Genomic DNA, 25160 nt, shown 5'->3' on the forward strand with positions numbered 1-25160 from the left:
CGCTGGACGGGGAGAAAGCCGGACAGACTCGGCAGACCCAAACGTGTCACGAAGGTCTGTTGGGAACGCCTGGCCGAGCCCTCTGTCCGCGCAGTCTTCAATTCCCGCCTCCGGGAGAGCTTCTCACGGATTCCGGGGGAGGGTGGAGACATTGAGTCCGAGTGGACTATGTTCTCCACCTCCATTGTTGAAGCTGCTACTCGGAGCTGTGGTCGCAGGGTCTCTGGTGCCTGTCGTGGCGGCAACCAACGAACCCGGTGGTGGACACCGGAAGTAAGGGATGTCGTCAAGCTGAAGAAGGAGTCCTATCGGGCGCTGTTAGCTCATAGGACTCCTGAGGCAGCTGACGGGTACCGGCAGGCCAGGCGGGCCGCAGCCCGGGCCGTGGTGGAGGCAAAAACTCGGGCCTGGGAGGAGTTCGGGGAGGCCATGGAGGAAATTCTGGCAAACCGTCCGGCGCCTCAGGAGGGGGAAGCAGTTTTCTACCAACACCGTTTACAGTGGAGGTGGGGAGCTGTTGACCTCAACTGGAGATGTCGTCGGGCGGTGGAAGGAATACTTCGAGGACCTCCTCAATCCCACCATCACGTCTTCCGCTGAGGAAGCAGAGGCTGGGTTCTCAGAGGTAGACTCGTCCATTACCCAGGCTGAAGTCACCGAGGTAGTTGCTAAGCTCCTCGGTGGCAAGGCACCGGGAGTGGATGAGATTCGCCCTGAGTTCCTTAAGTCTCTGGATGTGCAGGGACTGTCGTGGCTGACACGTCTCTGCAACATTGCGTGGCGGTCGGGGACAGTGCCTCTGGAGTGGCAGACCGGGGTGGTGGTCCCTCTTTTTAAGAAGGGGGATCGGAGGGTGTGTTCCAACTACAGGGGGATCACACTCCTCAGCCTCCCTGGGAAAGTTTATTCCAGGGTACTGGAGAGGAGGATCCGGCTGTTAGTCGAACCTCGGATCCAAGAGGAACAATGCGGTTTTCGTCCAGGTCGTGGAACACTGGACCAGCTCTATACCCTCCACCGGCTACTCGAGGGTTCATGGGAGTTCGCCCAATCAGTCCACATGTGTTTTGTGGACCTGGAGAAGGCGTTTGACTGTGTCCCTCGGGACGTCCTGTGGCGGGTGCTCCGGGAGTATGGAGTCCGGGACCCTTTGCTAAGGGCTGTCCGGTCCCTGTACGCCCGGAGCAGGAGTTTGGTTCGCATTGCCGGCAGTAAGTCGGACCTGTTCCCAGTGCACGTTGGCCTCCGGCAGTGCTGTCCTTTGTCACCGGTTCTGTTCATAACTTTTATGGACAGAATTTCTAGGCACAGCCAGGGACCGGAGGGGGTCTGGTTTGGGGACCACAGGATCTCATCTCTGCTTTTTGCAGACGATGTCGTCCTGGTGGCTTCATCAAACCTGGACCTTCAGCGTGCACTGGCGCGGTTCGCAGCCGAGAGTGACGCAACTGGGATGAGGATCAGCACCTCTAAATCCGAGGCCATGGTTCTCGACCGGAAAAAGGTGGCTTGCCCCCTTCAGGTCGGTGGAGAGCCCTTGTCCCAAGTGGAGGAGTTCAAGTATCTCGGGGTCTTGTTCACGAGTGGGGGGAAGATGGAGTGTGAGATCGACAGGCGGATCGGTGCAGCGTCTGCAGTTATGCGGTCGCTGTATCGGTCCGTCGTGGTGAAGAAGGAGCTAAGCCAAAAGGCGAGGCTCTGGATTTACCAGTCGATCTTCGTTCCTACCCTCACCTATCGTCATGAGCTTTGGGTCATGACCGAAAGAACGAGATCCCGGATACAAGCGGCTGAAATGAGTTTCCTCCGTAGAGTGGCTGGGCGCACCCTTAGAGATAGGGTGAGGAGCTCAGTCACCAGGGAGGAGCTCGGAGTAGAGCCGCTGCTCCTCCGCATCGAGAGGAGCCAGCTGAGGTGGCTCGGGCATCTGTTTCGGATGCCCCATGGACGCCTCCCTCGGGAGGTGTTCCGGGCATGTCCCTCCGGTAGGAGGCCTCGGGGCAGACCTAGGACACGCTGGAGAGACTATGTCTTTCGGCTGGCCTGGGAACGCCTTGGGGTCCCACCGGAGGAGCTGGAGGAAGTGTCTGGGGCAAGGGAAGTCTGGGCTTCCTTGCTTAGACTGCTGCCCCTGCGACCCGGCCCCGGATAAGCGGAAGAAAATGGATGGATGGATGGAGGGGACGCTCTCAATCTAAAAGAGGCAAGATTGTTGTAACGTGCTTTATAAAGGAAGTGTATTTAAATTAAGTTAACATGGGCTGAGACTGAATAATAATGAGGAGTCAGCCTAAGGACTTTATCACCACACTGTAAACCCGGATAAGTTGAGTTTACTTAAAAATATTTAGGAAACTGGTTGCCCAAAAAAAAATTAAGTAATGCTTGATGAAAACTTGAGTGAATTTAACTTAAAAAAATTATTTCAATACACTTAATACCAAGTTTGCTTAACTTAAAATCATTAGTAATATCAATTGCTTTGCATATATATTTAACTTAGAACTTTTAGTTGAATACTCTAACCTCAAAGTTGATTAAACCTAAAAACATTAGTAATATAAATGTCTTTACATATTTATTTAACGTATAACTTTAAGCTGAATACACTAACCTCCAAGTTGATTTACCTTAAAAATACCTTTGCCCAATTACTCCATTTATATTCAAATATATCTGAAGAGTAAAATAAAACCAGTTTAATAAAAATAAAATAAACTATACAGATTAAATTAAGAAAACACAAGAGTACATTTTTGTCTACATGTTTTATTAAACTTGTCTTTATCATGTTATGAAACCAAATAGGTTTGAAATCAAAGAATCAAATAGGACGCTGGCATTAAAGGACGGCATTAATCTACTAAATCAATGGCAATGCTCTACAACATCGGTAGCAATAGAGATTAAAGCTGCAAGCAGCGTTGGTCGGGACCTCGACCCTTGCCGGACGCCGGCCCGTCGGACTTGCCCCTATTATGGCCTCTTTGGAACCCTTGTCCCGCCATAAGGCCCACAGCAAATTTCAGCTCAATCGAACAAACTTTGTTGGCATCCTAACCGTAAGGCGTGGTCAAAAGTTTGGTGGAAAGCAGCTAATTAGCTAGTGATCTGTAACCGTAGCGCCCCCATAAGGCCACCCACAAAATTTCAGGTCAGTCGAACAAACTTTGTTAGGATGCTAACCCTAAGGCGTGGTCAAAAGTTGGCGGGAACCAGGTAATTAGCTAGTGATCCGTAACCGTAGCGCCCCCATTAGGCCACACACCAAATTTCAGGTCAGTCGGACAAACTTTGTTAGGATGCTAACCCTAAGGCGTGGTCAAAAGTAGGCGGGAACCAGCTAATTAGCTAGTGATACGTACTCCTAGTGCCCCCATAAGGCCACAAACCAAATTTCAGCTCAATCGAACAAAACTTTGTTAGCATGCTAAGTAGCATGCTTAGACCTGTGATGTACCTGAAAAGCACACACGATACCACGCCAGGTGTTCTTCACCCAAAATCAGGTGTAATCTGAAATGCTAACCAGCTAAGCTAACTGGCCTAGCATTAGCATTAGAAAGCATTAGAAAGCATTAGCATTATGTCACGGTGCACACTAGCATGTTAGCTCCTCCACAAAGCACACATTAGTACACTAATGGTAGCTCCATTATATAGCCATTAATAGCAGGTCAGCTCATAGTGAAGCACTGTCATGGTATTGCGCAATCCTTGGTTAGACTGGGGGAACATTCCGGAAGCTGTGACATCATCCTTGGTGTTAGATTACACAGCCAGGCCTGGCCAGGTGCGGCAGTTAATCAGTGCATGTGATCAGAGTGAGAGGCGAATGATTTTCCGAAAATATTTTGGAAACAACTCCTCCGAATCCATACTTGTCGGGCAGCTATGTGGAAAAAAAGATCATTTCTTGAGAGGAATTTTTGTCCTCTTTCAGTCTGTGTTGGTTTGGAATCAGTCACGCGTAAACTTTAGACTGTGGGAGTCGGTGTTTGAGGCAAACGCGGGATTTTCCTCCATCAGGCTCAATGTTAAATCGTGGGTGAAAAAAAATCAGACAGCATGTTTCGTACTCGTCAAAAAGGCCCTTTCTTATGGAATTTTCCCCACAATTCTTACATCATCGTGTTCGTAAGGTTCTTCTGGTGATTGTGATGTGCTTGGTTTGTGTCTGCGAGGCACGGTTTGGCCACATTTGATAGTAGTTCGGACTATTCTGTCACGGCAGTTTTGGAGGTGAAATTGCGGTTTTCCCATGTATCTGGATGGGAGGAGGGAGGAGGCGTGATTCTGCGTAAAAAACTTTGAGGGCTAATAAAAACACAACCGTAGCATTAAATAACAATCTGTTCTAAATTTTTGAAGAGGACAATCTCCTCTTTTTATTGATACTGTTTTCAAGCCGATGCGACTTTCGCCCTAGGAGGAGATAGCGTTTGCGTAAAGGGCTTTTTTGGGCGAAAATCTTACTTTGAAAGGCAAATTGCGGACTTCCTGTTGGATTTAGGTGAAAAGTTAGAGCGCGTGACTTGTAGGTCTCGATGAGACGAACAAATGGGTCTTTGTTTGATCTCTGTACGACATTCCTACCGGCCGTGGTGGCCGTTTTAGTGTTTGTAGGTGGCGCTAGAGAGCCATTTTTGGACTCTGGGATATCATTTTCACATATGTGAACTTCTATCCCCGTCTGAACGAGCATGTAAAATTTGGTGAGTTTTTGAGCGTGTTTAGGGGGTCAAATATGTGCCCGACGAGGAAAAAAGAATAAGAAGAAGAAGAAGAAACATTAGAAGAACAATATGAAATGCCAGGTCTGTGGTGCCGGGCCCCCTGCGGGGGCCCGGCACCACCTTTCATGCTGGGGCACTTACTATAGGGCCCTGGGCTTGGGCTGGGCCCCTGCGGGGCCCAGCCTTTGTTTCTCGGTTGCGTTCGAAACACAATAGGGACCTTGCCGGTAGGCTCGGTCCCTAATTAAACCAGAGCAGCGCTAAGAACACAACTCATACAGCAATCAGCAGGAATCAAATCACTAAATCAGTGGCAATGCATCAAAAACTGTCCTATCAAACAGTGGCAACAGTAATCATGGTCTTTTTAAAAGCAACATTACAAATAACCAAGAACACCAAGATCCAGTGCAGTGGGCAGTATCCAGCAGCCTGTTTTAAACACAGAGCTGATTCTTCAAATATTGAATTGTGGCTTTCAGCTCACCTCCGCCCAGGTTTAGCAGGACCTGCTGAATAAAGTGGAAGGTGCTTTTCATGCACTTGGGGTAGTCCAAGAGCAAGGCATCAGTCAGTCCAACAAGGAGGCAGAAAGTGTGTGTCAGGTTGTCCAGGAGGAGGACGAAGAGGAGTAGGAGGAGCAGGCCGAGGAGGAGGGGGAGGAGGAGGAGGAGGAGGAGGAGGAGGAGGAGGAGGAGGACGAGGACGAGGAAGAGGAAGATTAAGAGGAAGAGAAAGAGGAAGAGGTTCAGTCCACACAGTGATGGTTCTGCGTCACATCCAGAAGAACCCTGGTTCGATGCTGGACTCTCACAGTGTCCTCTCTGCTCTATTATCTACATCATCAGGAAATCCAGAGAGCTCCCCCCTCCACCTGCAGAGAGATGAGAGAGATGAGAGGTGATGAGGAGAGTCTCTGTGGAGCAGCCAGGACTTCAGTCCTGTCCACAGCAGCAGCTCAGAGCTCATGAAGGACCACCACTGTCAGACCAACACAACAAGCCTGAGGCTCCTCTGATTGGCTGACTGTGTCCTCTGCTGTCCAATCCTGAAGCTGCTCAGCGTTCTCCTCTCACAGCCTCACAGAGCAGTCAAACTCTGGATCTTTGTTCTCACACTAACTGTGTTTAGTAGAAACATGCTGGAAGCAGCATGGACTCACTCCAACATCTACTGACCTGAGAGTCTGCAGGCTGCAGTCTGGACTCTGCTGAAGACCAACCAGCTGCTGCACATCTGGATCCTCAAGGTCGTTGTTACCCAGGTAGAGCTCCTTCAGGTGGGAGGGGTTGGACTTCAGAGCTGAGGCCACAGAAGAACAGCTGATCTTTGACAACCTGCAGTCCCTCAACCTGAATAAAGAGAGAAAGCAGCAGAATGAATGAGGAGAACCAATCAGATGTGTTGATGGAGAAATGAGCAGCTCCACATTATTGTGTCCTGATCAATGAGCTGTTCTGTTGTTGTGGATCTTCATCACACTCATCCTCCACATGTCAGCACAACATTGCCACTCCTCCTCATGTCCACACACATCAGTAACAAGCTGCTGAGCTCAGTCCATCTCTCACTGCAGGATCAGAGTCTCACATCACAGCTGCTCACAAACATTTCTCCTTCTACAACAGTAACAGACAGTCAACTGACCCCAGAGTCTCCAGACTACAGAGTGGACTCTCCAGAAAACCACACAGCTGCTCAACTCCTGAATCCTGCAGCTGGTTCCTACTCAGGTCCAGATGTTTCAGATGTTTCAGGAGGAAGGGGTTGGACTTCAGAGCTGAGGCCACAGAAGAACAGCTGATCTCTGACAACCTGCAGCCCCTCAACCTGAATAAAGAGAGAAAGAAGTGAGATTAGAGGACAAAGTTTGATGTTGAAGTCATTGAGACTGAAGAAGGTTCAGACTGGAAGAGTTTAGAAATGTAAAGTCCAAACAGCTGAAGCCACCAGGAGGAGAAGAGTCTCATCAACATGCTGATCACTAACATGCTGCAGAGCTCACTCCATCTCTGTCCTCCAACATCTGGATCACAACACACACACACACACACACACACACACACACACACACACACACACACACACACACACACACACACACACACACACACACACACACACACACACAGTTATTCCGATATGGTTTGTTTTCTTTTCTATACTGATCTTCAAACCCTTCAACATTTGTTTCCTGAATATTTTCTAACTTTTCTTATAAATTTGAGTGTAGCTGTTGGTAAAATTAAGGGTTTAACGTCAGTCTGTCATACAAATATGGACAAAAACATGATTGTGTTGTCACAGTTTATAATTTAATAAATATGTCATAAGTTATTTCATAAGGTTAAAACAGTTTTAAAATGTTGCAATAAGTTAAATAACCATTTCGATCCTGTGTAAATGAATAATTCATGTTTTTCTAAAAGTTAAATTAAAAAGAAATATTATCCCTAAAACTACTTCCGGTTCCGCTGCGCAACTTCCGGTTCTGCTGTCTCGAAGGTAAACAGAAGCCATGCCACATGTCAGGAGCAGTCGGATCCATCAGTTGCCATCCACCATCAAAACATTAATAAGGCAATGCCGTAAGTTGTTGTACTGTTTTATCAATGTGTTTAGATTCAGATATCACTATTATTTTGTTGAATATTGTTAGTTTATAGGATGAGTGCACTTTATTTTCATGATTACATCCACCGTTTGCTGACATTGTACTGCTGTATGTTTTACAGTTTTCACCATCCAGTAAAGAGAAATTCAACCTGCTGCCTTCTCCGAGGTTTCTTTGCTGGGGGTTTAGCTGCGTGTTTTGTCAGACACTACAGTGATATTCAGCTGCGTGCACGGACATTCTGGGCGGCAGGAGCTCAGTGTAAAATAAGGAACCTTGTGCAGCGTGTGGATCCACCTGCTGTGTTATTATAATAGTGTGAGATTAAAAAAAACAACCTTACAGCCACATGTAAGTAAATGTAAATTTATTTCAATATTGGCAGATTTTTAAAAATCTCCCCAAAATGGCAGTGTCTTGAAACTGTCCTAACTTCAGTAAATAGAAAAGTCTTGAGTGGAACCTTAAAAGTAGAGCCTGTTTCAGCCTCCCTAACTGAAACTGGGATCTGGTTCCACATCAGAGGAACCTGAAAGCTGAAAGCTCTGCCTCCATTCTACTTTTAGAAAAGCTAGGAACCTCCAGTAAGCCAGCACTCTGAGAACCAAGTGTTCTTCTGGGGAGATCTGGGACTAGCAGTTCTTTAAGATATGATGGAACCTGGTGGTAAAGAGCGTTCTAAGTCAGAAGGAGGATTTTAAATTCTCTTCTAGATTGAACAGGGAGCCAATGAAGCGAGGTTAGTATTGGGGTGAGGGGATCTCTGGTGCTGGTTCTTGTCACGACTCTGGCTGCAGCATTTTGAATCAGTTGAAGACTTTTGAAGCAGTTATTGTTTCACCCTGATAATAGGGAGTTACAATAGTTACTCTGGAAGTAACTAATGATGGATTACTTTTTCAGAATCACTCTGAGTCAGCATGTTTCTAATGTTGGAAATATTACGGAGGTGAAAAAAGGCAGTCCTGCAGATTGTTTAATGTGGGAGTTGAAGGATAAATCCTGATAAAAAGAACTCCCAGGTTCCTCACAGTGGTACTGGAGGATAAAGTAATACCATCTAGAGGTACTAGATCTTTAGATCATTTCTCTCTCACATGTTTTGGACCAAATATAATAATTTCAGTTTTATCAGAGTTCAGGAGCAGGAAATTACGGCTCATCCAACCTTTATGTCTTCAAGACAAGTTTCTAGTTTAGAACGTTGATTATTATGCTCTGGTTTCATAGATAAATAGATTTGTGTGTCATCTGCATAACAATGGAAGTTCATAAAGTGTTTTTTAATTATATTCCCTACAGGAAGCATGTACAAGGTGAAAAGTAAAGGATTAGGTGTGATTTTAGTGTGATTGTGAAAAAACAGCTGCAGTGAATCCACTTAAAAATGACCCAGCAGAACCTGGGGTTCCCCGGCTAGTTCAGTAGGTAGAACATGAGACTCGCACTCTCAAGGTAGAGGGTTCATGTCCCACACCGGGCGTCACCTTCCTGTGGGCTCACCACCTCCAGGAAGGTTCTTAATGGGTGTGATGTGATCTGGGTGACAGTGATCAGACTGACACCCCCGTGACCTGGAAACGGATAAATGGATGGATGGATGGATGGATGGATGGATGTATGGATGGATGGATGGATGGATGGATGGATGGATGGATGGAGAACCTGGGGTCATGTAGGAATGGACAGGACAGGAATGTGCTGCAGTTTGCTGAAAACAATTTGATTTTCATTTTAAAGAACTGTTCTGCCTGTTCAGTAATATAGTGTATTGTGTGATTTAAGTGTGTAATTGTGAACAATGTTGATGTTGTCGATGGTCACATCAATATGGGACACAGACAGCACAGTGTACTATTTTTTTTTTTTTTAAATGAACATAAGCTTCACCCACCAAACTTAAAAAGACAAAATACATTTGTACATACAGTATACAGTTTAGGCTACACTTGTCTATAAGTACAGAGGCCCGCGTTGTAACAGAGCATGCATTTTACTGTGGGATTGTGTTTTTTTGTTTGTTGTATTTTTTAAGAAAAACTAGTTTTAAAAATGGTGGCAGAGGGAGGGTAAGTGAGTGAGAGAAATAGAGAGAGAGAGCGAGGGGGGGGGGGCAGAGCAAGTGAATTACTGCAACAATACACAAACACTGAGGGTTTTGTCTCTGTTGATAGAATTTGTTGATTATGATTCTGAGGAGAGGAGATTTTCCTCTGAGGAGGACGTTGCTCAGCCACTGAGCGCAGCAGCCAGAGTTACGTGATGCACCTGAACGCATCACCCCTGTATCTGTGATACACTTAAAATGTGTAATCCCATTTATGTTAATGTAAAAACAGTATATGATTAAGCACTTCATTTTTTTTTTTTAATAAAAAAAGACATTTGCTGAGTGAGATGAAACATATTATTTTTTTCACAAGTACAGTAGTTAAATGCTCAGTTTAATAGGAAGAAAGAGAGCGGAACCTATGCTCTCAGGTTTTGTTTGCCCAGGGTCCTCCTAGGTGTGGGTTTCCGCCCACCTCCTCAGAAGAACTTTTGGGAAGGAAATGACCTGTTCGCGTCTCCAATTCATTAAGCATTTACTTGTGTTTTCCAGGGAGGCATTGAACCCGAAATCTCTTTGTTATTGTGGTCACAAGCTTTGGGACCCGTAACATATCATTGGCATGAAGATCTTTTATCTGTAAAAATCCATGAATGAGCATCATTGTTGAAGCCGCTGGGTTTAAAGTGTGTGAAAAAAGTAGCGGCGTATAGTCCAGAAATTCCAGAAAGTTCTGGTACGTGCCTTACGTTAGAAAAACGTCCTGTATGCTGAGGGGTGAAATTTAAAAGTGCTGGTACTGCGTACTGGTGAATACCAGCCCACTTAAAGCACTGTTTTAAACTCTAAAAGTATTTTTTGGATCTTGTACAGTAAGTGTGAATATTTAATTTCAAAACCTTCAACATTTGTTTCCTGAATATTTTATAACTTTGGTTGTACATCTGAGCGACGCCGTTTGGAAAATACAGGGTTAAACATAGAAATATACAACATAGAACCTAGCACTACGTGTAAATGTGTCTGGTGACTTTTTAATGTGTTCTGTTATTTTCATTAGTTCTTGTTGCTGTCTGTTGTTGTGATTGGTTGGATTGAAGAAAAGGGGGGGGGGGGGGGGTAATGCTGTGCACCTGCAGACCACAGAGACATAGTCTGAGTATTAACAGTGAAACAATAGATCAGTTCTATTGTAGAAGGACTTTATCACCCTGGAAGTCAGAGCAAGAGGCAGAAGAGCTGATTTGGACTTTTGATAAGTTTCACTGGAAGATTGTTGAATTAGGAGACGAAAGGACGTCTGAAGTCTCTGGTAGGACGACTGTAAGTAATGTAAATTTAAGTGGTAGTCATTCTATTGTAGAAAAAGTGTTTAGAGTTTTTATGATAGTTGGAAGGTTTAAGGTATTGCATTTTTAATTATTTTAGGTTTTTGTTTGGATGTTTAGTTTGGTATAAAGTTCATTCCAAAAAGTGTTCTTTAACTCCAGTTCATTCACCAAAAAAAAAAACTTTAATTTGTAGCTACAACATGATTGTTACTCCCCTCAAGTAACTAACTGAGGTTACTGTATTTGTGAAAGTGGGTAACTTATGAGTCTGACACTTGTTGAAATGATATATTAAATCCTGCAGCCGAGCCAAACCCCAGCTCAAGTGGTCTGCCTCTTTGTTTCCTATTACAGGATGGAATCACACCCCTACATGACACACACTGGGTCAGGGGGGCAACAATGGCAGAGTGAGGGAGAGTTTGGAGCTCCAGCTGGGAGATCAGTGACTCTTCATCCAGGAGAGATCAGCCTGCTTTGAAAGCTGAAGCTCAACATGGAGCGTGTCAGAGGTTGACGGAGAATTCTCCACTGCAGCACCTTGCTTCTTCTACCAAGCTTTGAAATGTGGAGCTCCACACGGCTCTGCCACAGTCACAGGACTAAAGCCCAGAGAAGAAGTCTCAGTTTCTCATGGAGATCCTCAGTGTGGATCATCTCATATCAGCCTGATGTCTGACCTTTAGTGTCAACACAACTTTCACTGCACACAAACTCAAACATGGAGTCTGACCTCAGAGTCTCCAGACTACAGAGTGGACTCTCCAGAAAACCACACAGCTGCTCAACTCCTGAATCCTGCAGCTCGTTGTCACTCAAGTCCAGATGTTTCAGATGTTTCAGGAGGGAGGGGTTGGACTTCAGAGCTGAGGCCACAGAAGAACAGCTGATCTCTGACAACCTGCAGCCCCTCAACCTGAATAAAGAGAGAAAGCAGCAGAATGAATGAGGAGAACCAATCAGATGTGTTGATGGAGAAATGAGCAGCTCCACATTACTGTGTCCTGATCAATGAGCTGTTCTGTTGTTGTGGATCTTCATCACACTCATCCTCCACATGTCAGCACAACATTGCCACTCCTCCTCATGTCCACACACATCAGTAACAAGCTGCTGAGCTCAGTCCATCTCTCACTGCAGGATCAGAGTCTCACATCACAGCTGCTCACAAACATTTCTCCTTCTACAACAGTAACAGACAGTCAACTGACCCCAGAGTCTCCAGACTACAGAGTGGACTCTCCAGAAAACCACACAGCTGCTCAACTCCTGAATCCTGCAGCTGGTTCCTACTCAGGTCCAGATGTTTCAGATGTTTCAGGAGGGAGGGGTTGGACTTCAGAGCTGAGGCCAAAGAAGAACAGCTGATCTCTGACAACATGCAGCCCCTCAACCTGAATAAAGACAGAAAGCAGCAGAATGAATGAGGAGAACCAATCAGATGTGTTGATGGAGAAATGAGCAGCTCCACATTACTGTGTCCTGATCAATGAGCTGTTCTGTTGTTGTGGATCTTCATCACACTCATCCTCCACATGTCAGCACAACATTGCCACTCCTCCTCATGTCCACACACATCAGTAACAAGCTGCTGAGCTCAGTCCATCTCTCACTGCAGGATCAGAGTCTCACATCACAGCTGCTCACAAACATTTCTCCTTCTACAACAGTAACAGACAGTCAACTGACCCCAGAGTCTCCAGACTACAGAGTGGACTCTCCAGAAAACCACACAGCTGCTCAACTCCTGAATCCTGCAGCTGGTTCCTACTCAGGTCCAGATGTTTCAGATGTTTCAGGAGGGAGGGGTTGGACTTCAGAGCTGAGGCCACAGAAGAACAGCTGATCTTTGACAACCTGCAGCCCCTCAACCTGAATAAAGAGAGAAAGCAGCAGAATGAATGAGGAGAACCAATCAGATGTGTTGATGGAGAAATGAGCAGCTCCACATTACTGTGTCCTGATCAATGAGCTGCTCTGTTGTTGTGGATCTTCATCACACTCATCCTCCACATGTCAGCACACCATCCCCACTCCTGTGTGTGTGTGTGTGTGTGTGTGTGTGTGTGTGTGTGTGTGTGTGTGTGTGTGTGTGTGTGTGTGTGTGTGTGTGTGAGACAATTGTAAGTAATGTGAATTGAAGTGATTGTTGTGTATTGTAGAAAAAAGGCTGTAGAGTTTATTAGAAAGGTAAAAGGTTGAAGGTATTGATGGAGAGTTTTTTATTTTTCTAGGTGTTTGTTGGCTTGTTTAGTTTGGCATAAAGTTTATTCTAAAGATCGCTGCAGACGCTTCATCCAGGAGAGATCGTCCTAACACGGCCTGAACTTCAGTGTGGGATTGTGTTTTTTATTTTTTTTAAGAAAAATATTGTTTACAAACGTGACAGAGAGAGAGAGAGAGAGAGAGAGAGAGAGAGAGAGAGAGAGAGAGAGAAGAGAGCAACAAACACTGAGGGTTTTCTCTCTGTTGATAGTATTTGCCGATTATGATTCTGAGGAGAGGAGATTTTCCTCTGAGGAGGACGTTGCTCAGCCACTGAGTACAGCAGCCAGAGTTAGGTGATGCACATGAACTGATCACCCATATATCGTCAGCATGAAGATCGTTTATCTGTAAAAATCCATAAATGAGCATCATTGTTGAAGCCGCTGGGTTTAAAGTTTGTGAAAAAAGTAAGGGCTTGTAGTCCAGAAATTACAGAAAGTTTTGGTACGTGTATTACATTAGAAAAACGTCCTGTATGCTGAGAGGTAAAATTTAAAAGTTCTGGTCCTGTGTACTGGTGAATACCAGCCCACTTAAAGCACTGTTTTAAACTCTAAAAGTATTTCCTTGTGTTGTTCAATTGTGAATATTTAATTCCAATTATTCCACATTTAGCACTACTCCAACCTGAATAAAGAGAGAAAGTTTGGAAAGACAAAGGTTCCAGATGTGAGTCAGTAGTTTGGAGCTAAACTCAATCACCCTCTTTACTGTTTTCATCTCCATTTAGTCTCAATCTGAAGATTTGGTTTTACATTTGATAATAATTTCTATGATTTCTTCCTGACTAATAAAATGTCTCTGGGTCTTTCTCTTTACACTCTTTAATAGATTCTATGTGTCTTTAGTAGGATTCTTCTTGTTTTGTTAGATTTTACTGTATTTATTGGAACTATTTAATTGCTCTTGCCGTTGCTCTCTCATCCTCCTCTCTTTCCTTGGTGGATCCTCAGCCTCCTAAGTGATGATATTTTCATCCAGCCACAGGAGCACACCTGAAGTGAGTGTCCTGCTGCTGCTGTGCTTGTCTCATGTGTGGTGTTCTTGCTCGGAGTCGTGTCGGTGTCAGAGTCTGAGGCAGAACTCTGTGACATGGAGCATCACAAACACAGTGAGTGGAGGAAGTGAAGCTGCTGCTCTCCACCTGAACTTACACTGGAAACTTTACTTTGAAGTTGTACTTCCTGATTAATAGAGGAGAAAATATCAAGAGGCTGCAGTGTTCTACTGAGATATTTTACTGATGTTCTAGAGATGTGAGCAGGAGACCAGAGAGTGGTGGATATTAATGATCAATAATGTCAGAACCTGAGAGCTTCCAGTTTACAGTGAGGACTCTCCAGTCCAGCAGAGAGCACCTTCACTCCTGAATCCTGCAGGTTGTTGTAACTCAGGTCCAGATGTGTCAGACTGGAGGACTGAGAGCTGAGGACTGAGGACAGAGCTCCACAGCTTCTCTCTGACAGACCACAGCTGCTCAACCTGAAGAAGAACCAACAATAAAAACCAGTTCAATGTTTGTCATGGACTCAGTTCTACATATTTGTTCATGACCCACGTACACAGCTTTGTTGGAGGCTTTGACCACTGGCAGCAGCTCCAGAAGAGCCTCCTCTGAAGCAGAGTATTTCTTCAGGTCAAACTCCTTCAGATCTTCTTCTGATGACAGTAAGATGAAGACCAGAGCTGACCACTGAGCAGGAGACAGTCCATCAGTGGAGAGACGTCCTGATCTCAGGGACTGTTGGATCTCCTCCACCAGAGAACCATCGTTCAGTTCATTCAGACAGTGGAACAGATTGATGCTTCTCTCTGCAGACAGATTCTCACTCAGCTTCTCCTTGATGTACTGGACTGTTTTCTGATTGGTCTGTGAGCTACTTCCTGTCTGTGTCAGCAGACCTCGGAGGAGACTCTGATTGGTCTGCAGTGAAAGACCCAGGAGGAAGCGGAGGAACAAGTCCAGGTGTCCATTTGGACTCTTCAAGGCCTCGTCCACTGCTCTCTGATGGAGATGGTGGAGCTTAACTTTCTTCTTCAACACTTTTGACCTCCAGGAGGTTTGTTGTTGTTCATCCAGGAGGTTGATTCCAGAGCTGATGAAGGTCTGATGGACATGAAGAGCAGCCAGAAACTCCTGAAGGCTCAGATGGATGAAGCAGAAGACCTTGTCTTGGTGTAGGCCTTGCTCCTCTTTAAAGACCTGTGTGAACATTGCTGAGTACAGTGAGGCTGCTCTGAGATCCAGGCCAGACTCTGTCAGGTCGGATTGATAGAAGATCAGATTTCCTTTCTGCAGCTCATCAAAAGCCAGTTTTCCCAGAGACTCCACCATCTCCCTGCTCTCTGGACTCCAGTGTGGATCTGTGGCAGCTCCTCCATCATACTTGACCTTCTTGACTTTGGCCTGGACCACCAGGTGGTGGATGTACATCTGAGTCATGGTCTTGGGCAGCTCTCCTCCCTCTCTGCTCTTCAACACCTCCTCCAGAACTGTAGCAGTGATCCAGCAGAAGACTGGGATGTGGCACATGATGTGGAGGCTTCGTGAGGTCTTGATGTGGGAGATGATCCTGCTGGCCTGCTGCTCCTCTCTGAACCTCCTCCTGAAGTACTCTTCCTTCTGTGGGTCAGTGAACCCTCGGACCTCCGTCACCATGCCGACACAGTCAGGAGGGATGTGATTGGCTGCTGCAGGTCGTGTGGTGATCCAGAGGCGAGCAGAGGGAAGCAGGTTCCCCCTGATGAGGTTTGTCAGCAGCACATCCACTGAGGTGGACTCTGTAACATCAGTCAGGATCTCAGGGTGCTGGAAGTCCAGAGGGAGTCGACACTCATCCAGACCGTCAAAGATGAAGACCACCTGGAGGTCTTCAAAGCTGCAGAGTCCTGCTTCTTTGGTTGGAGTGAAGAAGTGATGAACAAGTCCCACCAAGCTGAACTTCTTCTCCTTCAGCACATTCAGCTCTCTGAAGGTGAATGGAAATGTGAAGTGGACGTCCTGGTTGCTTTGGTCTTCAGCCCAGTCCAGAGTGAACTTCTGTGTCAGGACTGTTTTCCCAATGCCAGCCACTCCCTTTGTCAGCACTGTTCTGATTGGTGGAGAGCTTCCAGGTGAGGCTTTAAAGAGGTCTCCTGGTCTGATGCTGCTTTCTGCTCTGGCTGCTCTCCTGGATGCTGTTTCAATCTGTCTGACCTCATGTTCCTCATTGACCTCTGCAGTCCCTCCCTCTGTGATGTGGAGCTCTGTGTAGATCTGCTTCAGGAGGGTGGACTCTCCTGCTTTAGAGAGCCCCTCAAACACAACCTGGAACCTCTTCTTCAGGGCACATTTCACCTTCTGTTGGCAGACTCCAGGAGAAGTTCCTGAAATGAAGAAAGCAGGAATGAGTTGAGTGTGTTTGACATTGCATGTGAAGATGACAGTGTGATAGTGGAGATGTTTCTCCTCAATCAGATCCAAAGACTCTTACAGGTTACTCCAGCAGAGTTAGAGTAAATAAAACCATGTCCTTGAGACCTACGCCAGGTCACTAAAGAATTTCTCTGAAACCTAACAAATGCAGGTGGAACACAGAGGAAAGCAGTAGTGAACCAGGGTGTCTGCTACGTCGGCCTATCAGCTGAGCTGCTGTGCTGGGTGGCATATCCAGATGAAGAGAGGGATGACCCTGGGATGAAGACTGAGTATTCAGAGCTAATCTCCTCGCCTGCCAGCTTAAACAGACACCGAGAAGATTGTCCTCTGTCTGTTTAACCACAGTGGGGGCTCGGGATCCGGACCCTTTAAATGGAGAGCTGGTAAAATATCATTCTGGGTTTGACAGAGATCAAATCCTCTTACTGCTCCACAGACGCTCAGCCAGCTCCTCCTGCTTCATCCTCCTCAGGAAGTCCAGGGTGATCCTCAGAAATGACTCTCTGCTTCTCCTCTGCTCTTCATCCTCATCCTCCCTCTCACTCTCTGAGCATGCTGGGTAATCTGGACTCAGGAGCTTCTTCATCTTCTTCAGCTCCTTCTTCATGAAAGTCACCATGTTGTCCTCCAGCAGCTGAAACAGAGAAACATCTGGAGTTGACTTTGAGCTGAAACTGAAGCCAGATTGAGATGTGAGTGTAAATCCAGTGCAGAGAGCAGGATGGACAACATGTGAAGCCAAATCACACTTCATGTGGGATCTCCAGCAGAAGCAGCTTCAAGCATCAGTGAAGACTGGAAGCTGGATGAAGGTTGGACTGTTTCACTTTGGACCTGAATGGATCTAATAAGCTGAGTGTCTGTTTCATGTTTCAGCTGGAAGTCACAGCAGCTTCTTCTGTCTCATGATGTGACAGTAAAGTGTTGAATGGAGACGTGTTCTCACCATAAATGTGGAGTCCAGATGTCTTTGATGCTGAGGGGCGGAGCCACCAGGGAGAAGCTGGGAGCTCTGCTGGCTCACGCTGCAGAAACATGTTGACTTTGTTAAAGCTGCTGTGTGGTGTGATGAGGAATCCTGAGACAAACACTGATTCTCACCCCTCATCACCACTTCCTGCTCCACATTTAAAGAGTAAGGGTTCCTCCCTAGACTGGTCACTCTTCATGGACACACAGCTGAATGGAAACCCAGAGTCAGAGCTAAAAACAAACACAACATCAGGAACAGACTTACTGGAACAATGGAAGATACATGGAAGAACTGAGACTTTGATTCTCTAAGTCAGACTTTGTGAAAATACTGTGAGGATATTTAATAGTTATAAACTGTAGTTCCACATTTAAAGTTACTCTATCAGAAAAACAATCTTCAAAATGTACTTCTCATAAAACATATCCCTTCTGCAGAGAGAATAAACCAAAACACCAAAACAAGACCATCAACACTCATTTGGACTCATTTCCAACCTGCAGTTTCCCAAATCGATCCACCAAAGTTGATGTTAACAAACAAAACATGAAACTGTGTTGATGTTTCCTAACTGACATCATCTTGGGAAATCTGCCACAAGGGTTTCTGGGATATCAAAGATGGCTTCGCAGAAGCTGAAGCAAAATGATCCACATTGGACCGATTCAGCCCAAAATAAAAGACTGGACTTTCTCAGAGAAAGAGGATTAGAACCTCCAGAATTTTCTTAAATGTTGTGAAACTGATCATTAATCAGCAAGAGGTCAACACTCTGGTATGTTCCTTTAAATTTAAATGCTGGAATTATGTGTTTGTGTGAGTGTCATGATGAATTCCATTCAGAAAGGTATTAATGTATCAGAGATCAACATCAACAACTGAAACTGGATCCTACATGTTTCATGTTTCCCAAATGGATTATGGTCGAATAACTTTAAAGTTGAAAGTTAAAAGTATTTGTATTAATCTGGCCTGTCTGCCACTCTCTCTCTCCCTCTTCTAGTCCTCTCTCTCCCTGTCCTATCCCATGTACTTCTCCCCCCAACCGGTCAAGGCAGATGGCCGCCCTTCCAGAGTCTAGGGTCCGCCCCACGGTTTCTTCCTGAAGAGGGAGTTCTTATGAACTTTTCTCCATGCAAGGGAGTTTTTCCTGGCCACTGTTGCTTGTTACATCTGCTGCTTTGGAAGGTTTAGTTGGGTTCTGTTGTACTCTATCATTGTAAGAGCACTTTGAGATGTTTGTTGATGTGATTTAGCGCTTTACAAATAAAATTGAATTGAATTGAATTGAAAAAAAGAAATTCTCCTCATATATTCCAGGTCCATTAAAGTTTCTAACCCCTCCAGAAACTTCATTTGGACTAAAACTCAGTTCCCTAAAATACTGGAAGTGAATCTTAGAGTCGATCCTCTTTATCACTTCAAACACATCAACAGTTCAATGTCAAACATTTCAACCACCGATGATCCTGTCACTTTCTAATATATTCCCAAACTGAATTTCCTCTTTTACAGATTAAACTTGGGTTAGAAAGGCCCAGTCAGTCACCAGATCTCAATCCAATAGAACCTGAATTTCACTTGTTACTGATTAAACTTGGATTAGAAAGACCCACAAAGCAACATCAAGTGAAAGGCTCTGCAGTGAAGCCTGGAAGAGCATTAAAATAGAGGAAACCCAGCGAGCGCCTGCTGACGTCATGAGTTCACAACTTCAGCCAGTCATTGCCTGCAAAGGCTTTTCAACAAGTGTGAGAGATGAAGGATTGATTCTCTCTCATTTCATTGGTTCAGTGACTTTTGAGCCTCTGACATGAAGGGATTGTGTTCAAATCCTTTAGTTCCTCACATTGTTATGGGATGTTTTAGTTGAAGCCACTGAATTAAAGCTGAAGTCTGGAGGGTTTCATTTCTATTTCCTGTGGTAATATACAGAACAAAATGAGACAAACTTTGTCTCTGGACAAATCTTTGTGGACCAAACTGTAAGTTAGTGATGTGGGACGTTTGGACTTCAGTGTCATGTGGAGACTTCCACTTCCTTTAAACTCCCTGTTGGAAAGGTGACACTGCTCTGACCTTGGATCAGGTTAAGAGGAGTTAGAAACTCTGACCTGAAAGACAACACATGATCTTCTAGTCTCTGTCCTTTCCACTGCTTGTCCTTGTGTCTTTCATGATCACATTGGGACTGATCATGGGGACGGTGGAATGTCTCTGCACCTCATGTCCTTTACTGCAGCTCTTTTTCTGCTGCCTGTTGAAATCACTTCAGCTCACTTTGGATGACTTGAAATCACTGAGCCTTGAGACGTGTCAATACAGCAGAGCCACTTTTACTACATTTCATCTTTCTATGGAGTTTACATTTAGTGTCCATTCTTCTGTTTGCTGTTTGACTGAATGCAGGAGGGGGGGACGTCTCTTACCTGTCCACACACTCTGGTGTGTCTTCTTCATCCACGTCCCACATGTTGAGTCAGACAGAGAGAAACACACCAACCTGCTCAACACACACACACACACACACACACACACACACACACACACACACACACACACACACACACACACACACACAGGAAATCATGTTTGTGGTGCAGCAGGAAACAGAAACCCACATCCTGGTAGTTCCAGTTAGAGATGGTATTGAGATTATTGTCAGTTGGAGGTTTCAGGGTAAAAATGAAGCGTCTGGATGATAAATAATGAGATGACTGAGTCGTGTGTGTGTGTGTGTGTGTGTGTGTGTGTGTGTGTGTGTGTGTGTGTGTGTGTGTGTGTGTGTGTGTGTGTGTGTGTATCAAGGATTGGTTTGAATGTTTTAGACTAAAACAAACATGAACCAATCAGAGTGAAGGAGGGCTGAAGCCCCGCCCACTGCTGAATGTTTTCAGAGTTTCTCCATGGAGAAGAAAAGAAGTGAAGAAAGGAGTTAAATGGAGGATGAAATGTTTGTCCAACAGGTGAAGAAGAAGAAAGCAGCTGTCAGAGGTTTGTGATGGTGTGAATGAAAGAGAAAAAGAGAAGTTAGAAAGTCTTTTGCTCCATTGTGGAAGCTTCTAAAGAGCTGACAGATTCTCACCTGAACTCTCTTCACTTCTTCTTACAGACACTTTTCCACGTGTGAGGAACTTGTGGAGAGAAGAAGCTGCTCTTCGTCCGTCTTCGTCTGTCTCAGTCTGTCTCTGATGTCTAACAACCTCAACGTTCTCTGTCCACCTCTGACACACCCAGAGGAGGAAGCAGGAAGTGGGGCCCAGTGGGGGAGTTGCTTTCACATAAATCACGTGTTTCCTCCGTTCTACTCAGGAAGAGCAGAAATGTTTCAGAGGGGAAGTGATGAAATATGAGCTCCTCTAGGCACAGAAATCACCATTATAAGAACACAAGAATGTGTCTCATTCAAACACAATCATCAATATAAACGGTACAAACCACAAACTGTTTAAATTACTTGAAATATGTGGTTTGATGAAAACAAGACAATATTGTAAAACTATTGTAAAAACATTTGAATCTGACGTGGCTGTCACAAATACACACCAGATGAGAACATAGCCTCTGTGATTTAGAGTCCAAGACGCCTGCAGATAACAGAATGTTGATTCTGAGGGTCTGAGAGTCTGAGAGTCCAGACTCCAGAGTCTGAGAGTCTGAGAGTCTGAGAGTCTGAGAGTCTGAGAATCCAGAATCCAGAATCCAGAGTCTAAGAGTCTGAGAGTCCAGAATCTGAGAGTCCAGAGTCTGAGAGTCCAGAGTCTGAGAGTCTGAGAGTCCAGAGTCCAGAGTCTGAGAGTCTGAGAATCCAGAGTCCAGAGTCCAGCGTCTGAGAGTCTTGAGGGAATTCTTTCATGGTGATTTCAAACTAAAAACAGAATGTTACACTTGAGCTGATTGGACCTTCCTGGTGGATTAACCAGAGTCCTGGACCAGGAATCAGGATCTTCTCTTATGGACTGTTACGACTGTGGTCGTGTATGTGTGTGTTTTCTGTGTCCTGTGCCATTCTCCAGGTCAATCAAACATGTGAATATGGCTGTGCCGTCCCGACGACCGGATTGGCCAAACTCAGGAAGTCCTCGGTTCAAAAGGAGGAAGGATGACGTCGCAAGGGGGCAGAGCTTGGATCAGAGGGGCGGAACCATCTTCATTCTGCCAAACAGCCAGAGTGCAGCCTGCAGAGTGTGTTAGTGGAGTGAGCTAATTTCTGGGTTAAATCGTTTTCTCTTGTTTATGTTAGATAGGAAGGAAAGACTTTGTGTTTGTTTTCCTTTTGTTTTTAGGTAAGTTTAACCCCTGACAGCATAGGGTGATTTTTAGTTTGTTTTGATCGTAGAGCTCACTCTTAGATTAATTAGTTAAGAACTCATCATTTGCTTGTTGTACACTAGAGCACATTGTAAATAAACACTATTGCACTGAGAAGTAGTTTGTGGCTGTTTGGACCAATGGAGTGGTGGCATTTTATGTTGCGCTGCAGTAGCTCCTAGGCTGGGGCGTAACATAAATTGGGGGCTCGTCCATATTTTTTCGCTTTTCCTCGTTTCGTGTTGTGGTTAGTTCGGTGAGTTGTGGCGGGTTTTTTTCTGGTTGGCATGTTTCTCTGTTTACTGTGGCAAAATGGAATTTAAGTTGGAAGATTTCACCACCGAACCAACTTTAGAAAAGTTGGGCAGATACAGAAAGAAAGATTTGATTGTTATTGCAAATTTCTTTGATGTATTTGTGCCACTGAATGTGAAGAAGGAGGAATTAAAAGAGCTACTGTGTGCTCAGCTACGTGAAAGGGATTTGTTGGGTGAAGCTGCTTCCACAGATGGAGTTCAGCGGAGTGAATCTGCTGGTGTTCATGCTCCTTCCTCAGACTTTCCATCAGAGACTCGTATGACTGCAGAGATGCTGAAACTAACTCTGCAGATCAAAGAGGCTGAGGTACGCAAGCAGGAGGTTGAGGTGCGTAAGCAGGAGATTGAGGTGCGTAAGCAGGAGTTGGAGGTAGAAGCCATGCATCTGAGGGTTAAGGCACTGGAAATAGAGCGGGGAGCCGGCTTATTCTCCAGTCCATCATCCCCTCATGGGTCACCCCACCAGAGTCCTCACGAAGGCTTTGACATGAGTAAGCACATTGCGTTGGTTCCTCCATTTCGTGAGTCTGAGGTGGATTCATATTTCAGTGCCTTTGAACGCATAGCCTCTGCGTTAAAGTGGCCTACAGAGTTTTGGTCCTTACTGCTGCAGTGTAAACTTGTGGGTAAAGCACAGGAGGTCTGTGCTAGTTTGTCCATCGAGCAGAGTCTGGACTACAACACTTTAAAGAAAGCTGTGTTGCAGGCCTATGAACTAGTTCCTGAGGCTTATAGGCAAAATTTCAGAAGAAGAGAGACATGACAACCAGACTAATGTGGAGTTTGTGTGTGAGAAAAGTGTTTTGTTTGACAAATGGTGTCAAGCATGTAATGTTAAAACTGTGGAGGAAATGCGTGAGTTAATCCTACTTGAGGAATTCAAAAAATGTTTACCTGAGCGCATCGTTGTGTATCTGAATGAACAAAAAGTTGTTTCTGTGACGAAAGCAGCCGTCCTCGCTGATGAGTTCATCTTGACTCACAAGAGTGTGTTTTCTGCACCGTCGTCTCGCAGTCAAAGTTTTGCGTCTGAGCGGAGAAATGGATCACCGAGGCTCGCTCGTAGAAAACTTTCCACAGCTACCAGTGACAACCGCGAGTGTTTCTATTGCCATGAGCTGGGTCACTTAATTGCCACTTGTCCAGCTCTTAAAAGAAAATAAGGTTCGCGTAAATCTACTAAACCACCTGCAGGTGTGTGTCTGATTAAAACTGCGTCTTCGTCTGAATTGTGTTCTGCGCGTCCTATGCGTAAAGGGGCTGAAGTTGATGCCCGTTTCAAACCGTTCGTTACGCAGGGCTTTGTTTCCATGTCTGCTGAAAAAAACAAAAAGGTTCCGATAACGATACTGCGCGATACTGCTGCTTATCATTCTGTGATGTTGAGTGATGTCCTACCGCTATCCAGTGAGACTTGTTGTGATGCTGATGTGTTGGTGTGGGGAATCGGGATGACAGTGATCAGAGCTCCACGGCATCAGGTGTATTTACAGTCACCGCTGGTTACAGGGCAGGTGAAAGTAGTTGTGTGTCCGCGGTTGCCAATCAGTGGGGTTTCATTCATTCTTGGTAATGATTTAGCTGGAGGAAACGTTTTTCCTCATCCCATGGTTGTCGACGTTCCGGTCTCCGTTTCGTTCGCGGCCGCCTCTGCTGACCCCTCTGCTGACCCCTCTGCACCAACTCTGTTCCCAGTGTGCGCCGTTACACGCGCACAGGCTCGTAAACTCAGTGATGTTGTTGATCTGTCTGAGTCTTTCATGTCAAACTTGGATGAGTGTGAGAAATCTTTGGTTGTGGAGGATGTAGTAAAAACTGAAAATTTGTCCAAATGTAATGACATTTGTCTGTTTCCTGTTAATGAAGAGTTGAACCTGAATGTGACTCGTGAAATGTTGATTTCTGCTCAGAAAAATGATTCAACTCTCAATCTGTGTGTTGCTTCTGTTTCAGCTGATGATGGCACGTCACCACTTTTCTTTTTAGAAAATGGGGTGTTGATGAGGAAGTGGAGTCCTGGTGCTGACCAGCTACGTGCTGTACATCAGATAATTGTGCCAAAAGTGTATCGCCCACAGGTACTTAGTCTCGCACATGATTGTTTAGCAGGCCATCTTGGCGTAAAAAAAACTTACCACCGTGTGTTGCGCAATTTCTTTTGGCCTGGATTGAAAACAGATGTGGCCAATTACTGCAGATCTTGTCACACATGTCAGCTTGCTGGAAAACCCAATCAACCCGTTCCACCAGCACCTTTGCACCCGATTCCTGTAATTGGGGAGCCATTTGAAAGAGTGATGCTTGACTGTGTGGGGCCGCTGCCAAAAATTAAATCTGGGCATCAGTATATTTTGACCATTATGTGCATTGCTACTCGTTACCCACAGGCGATCCCCTTACGCACACTAAGAGTTAAACCTGTTCTTAAGGCGCTGGTCCAGTTTTTTTCTACTTTTGGACTACTGAAAGAAATCCAAACTGACCAAGGCACAAACTTTATGTCTCGATTGTTTGCTCAAGTGGTTAAGGAGTTAAATATTAAACATCAGAAATCGAGTCCTTACCACCCGGAGTCACAGGGCGCATTGGAAAGGTTCCATCAGACACTGAAGTCCATGATGCGAAAATTTTGCTCGGAGACTAAGAAAGACTGGGATGAGGGCCTGCCTTTGTTAATGTTTGCGGTTCGTGAAACTCCGCAAGAATCGTTAGGTTTCAGTCCATGTGATCTAGTGTTTGGGCACACTGTGCGTGGCCCACTGGGTCTTCTGAAGGAAAGATGGTTGTCGGAGTCTCCTCAGGTTGAACATAATGTGCTGGACTATGTCAGTACCTTTCGTGAGCGTCTCCATCATGTTTTTCGGCTGGCTCAGGAAAATCTATCGCAGGCTCAGTCTAAGATGAAGCGTCATTATGACAAAAAATCTGTACTGAGGGTGTTCAAACCAGGTGATCAAGTTTTGGTGTTGTTGCCATTGCTTGGATCCAGTCTACAGTGTCGATTTACAGGTCCATATGAGGTGGAGCGTAAAATAAGTGACTTTGATTACGTGATTAAAACTCCTGATCGTAAAAGAAAAACTCGTGTGTGTCATGTGAACATGCTAAAGCGTTACTTTGGAAGAGTTGACTCCCCTGTGCC

General features: G+C 45.3%; 1 protein-coding gene across 5 annotated transcripts; it reads right to left on the reverse strand.

Annotated features, from left to right (window-relative positions):
• Window positions 1–2750: 2750 nt before the first annotated feature.
• LOC308128375 (NACHT, LRR and PYD domains-containing protein 12-like) lies at window positions 2751–20909 on the reverse strand. Of its 5 annotated transcripts, none has more exons than XM_080494079.1 (15): window positions 20476–20909; window positions 19820–19893; window positions 17519–17596; window positions 17364–17442; window positions 16844–17051; window positions 14562–16365; window positions 14308–14481; window positions 12421–12603; window positions 11943–12125; window positions 11465–11647; window positions 8914–9015; window positions 6384–6566; window positions 5915–6088; window positions 4987–5610; window positions 2751–2912 (listed from the first exon to the last, which is right to left on the reverse strand). In XM_080494079.1, exons 2-14 carry the CDS (start codon window positions 19861–19863, stop codon window positions 5547–5549), a joined length of 3459 nt encoding a protein of 1152 aa, XP_080350205.1. In that variant the 5' UTR covers window positions 19864–19893; window positions 20476–20909; the 3' UTR covers window positions 2751–2912; window positions 4987–5546. The 5 variants fall into 5 exon arrangements, with proteins under 5 accessions (XP_080350205.1, XP_080350203.1, XP_080350206.1 ...); XM_080494077.1 differs by having other exon boundaries at window positions 17519–17620; XM_080494080.1 differs by lacking the exon at window positions 8914–9015 and having other exon boundaries at window positions 17519–17620; window positions 20476–20908.
• Between the last annotated feature and the right edge of the window lie 4251 nt (window positions 20910–25160).

The sequence above is a fragment of the Lipophrys pholis genome (genome assembly GCF_963383615.2).
Source record: "Lipophrys pholis genome assembly, contig: SCAFFOLD_24, whole genome shotgun sequence".
NCBI lineage: Eukaryota > Metazoa > Chordata > Actinopteri > Blenniiformes > Blenniidae > Lipophrys > Lipophrys pholis.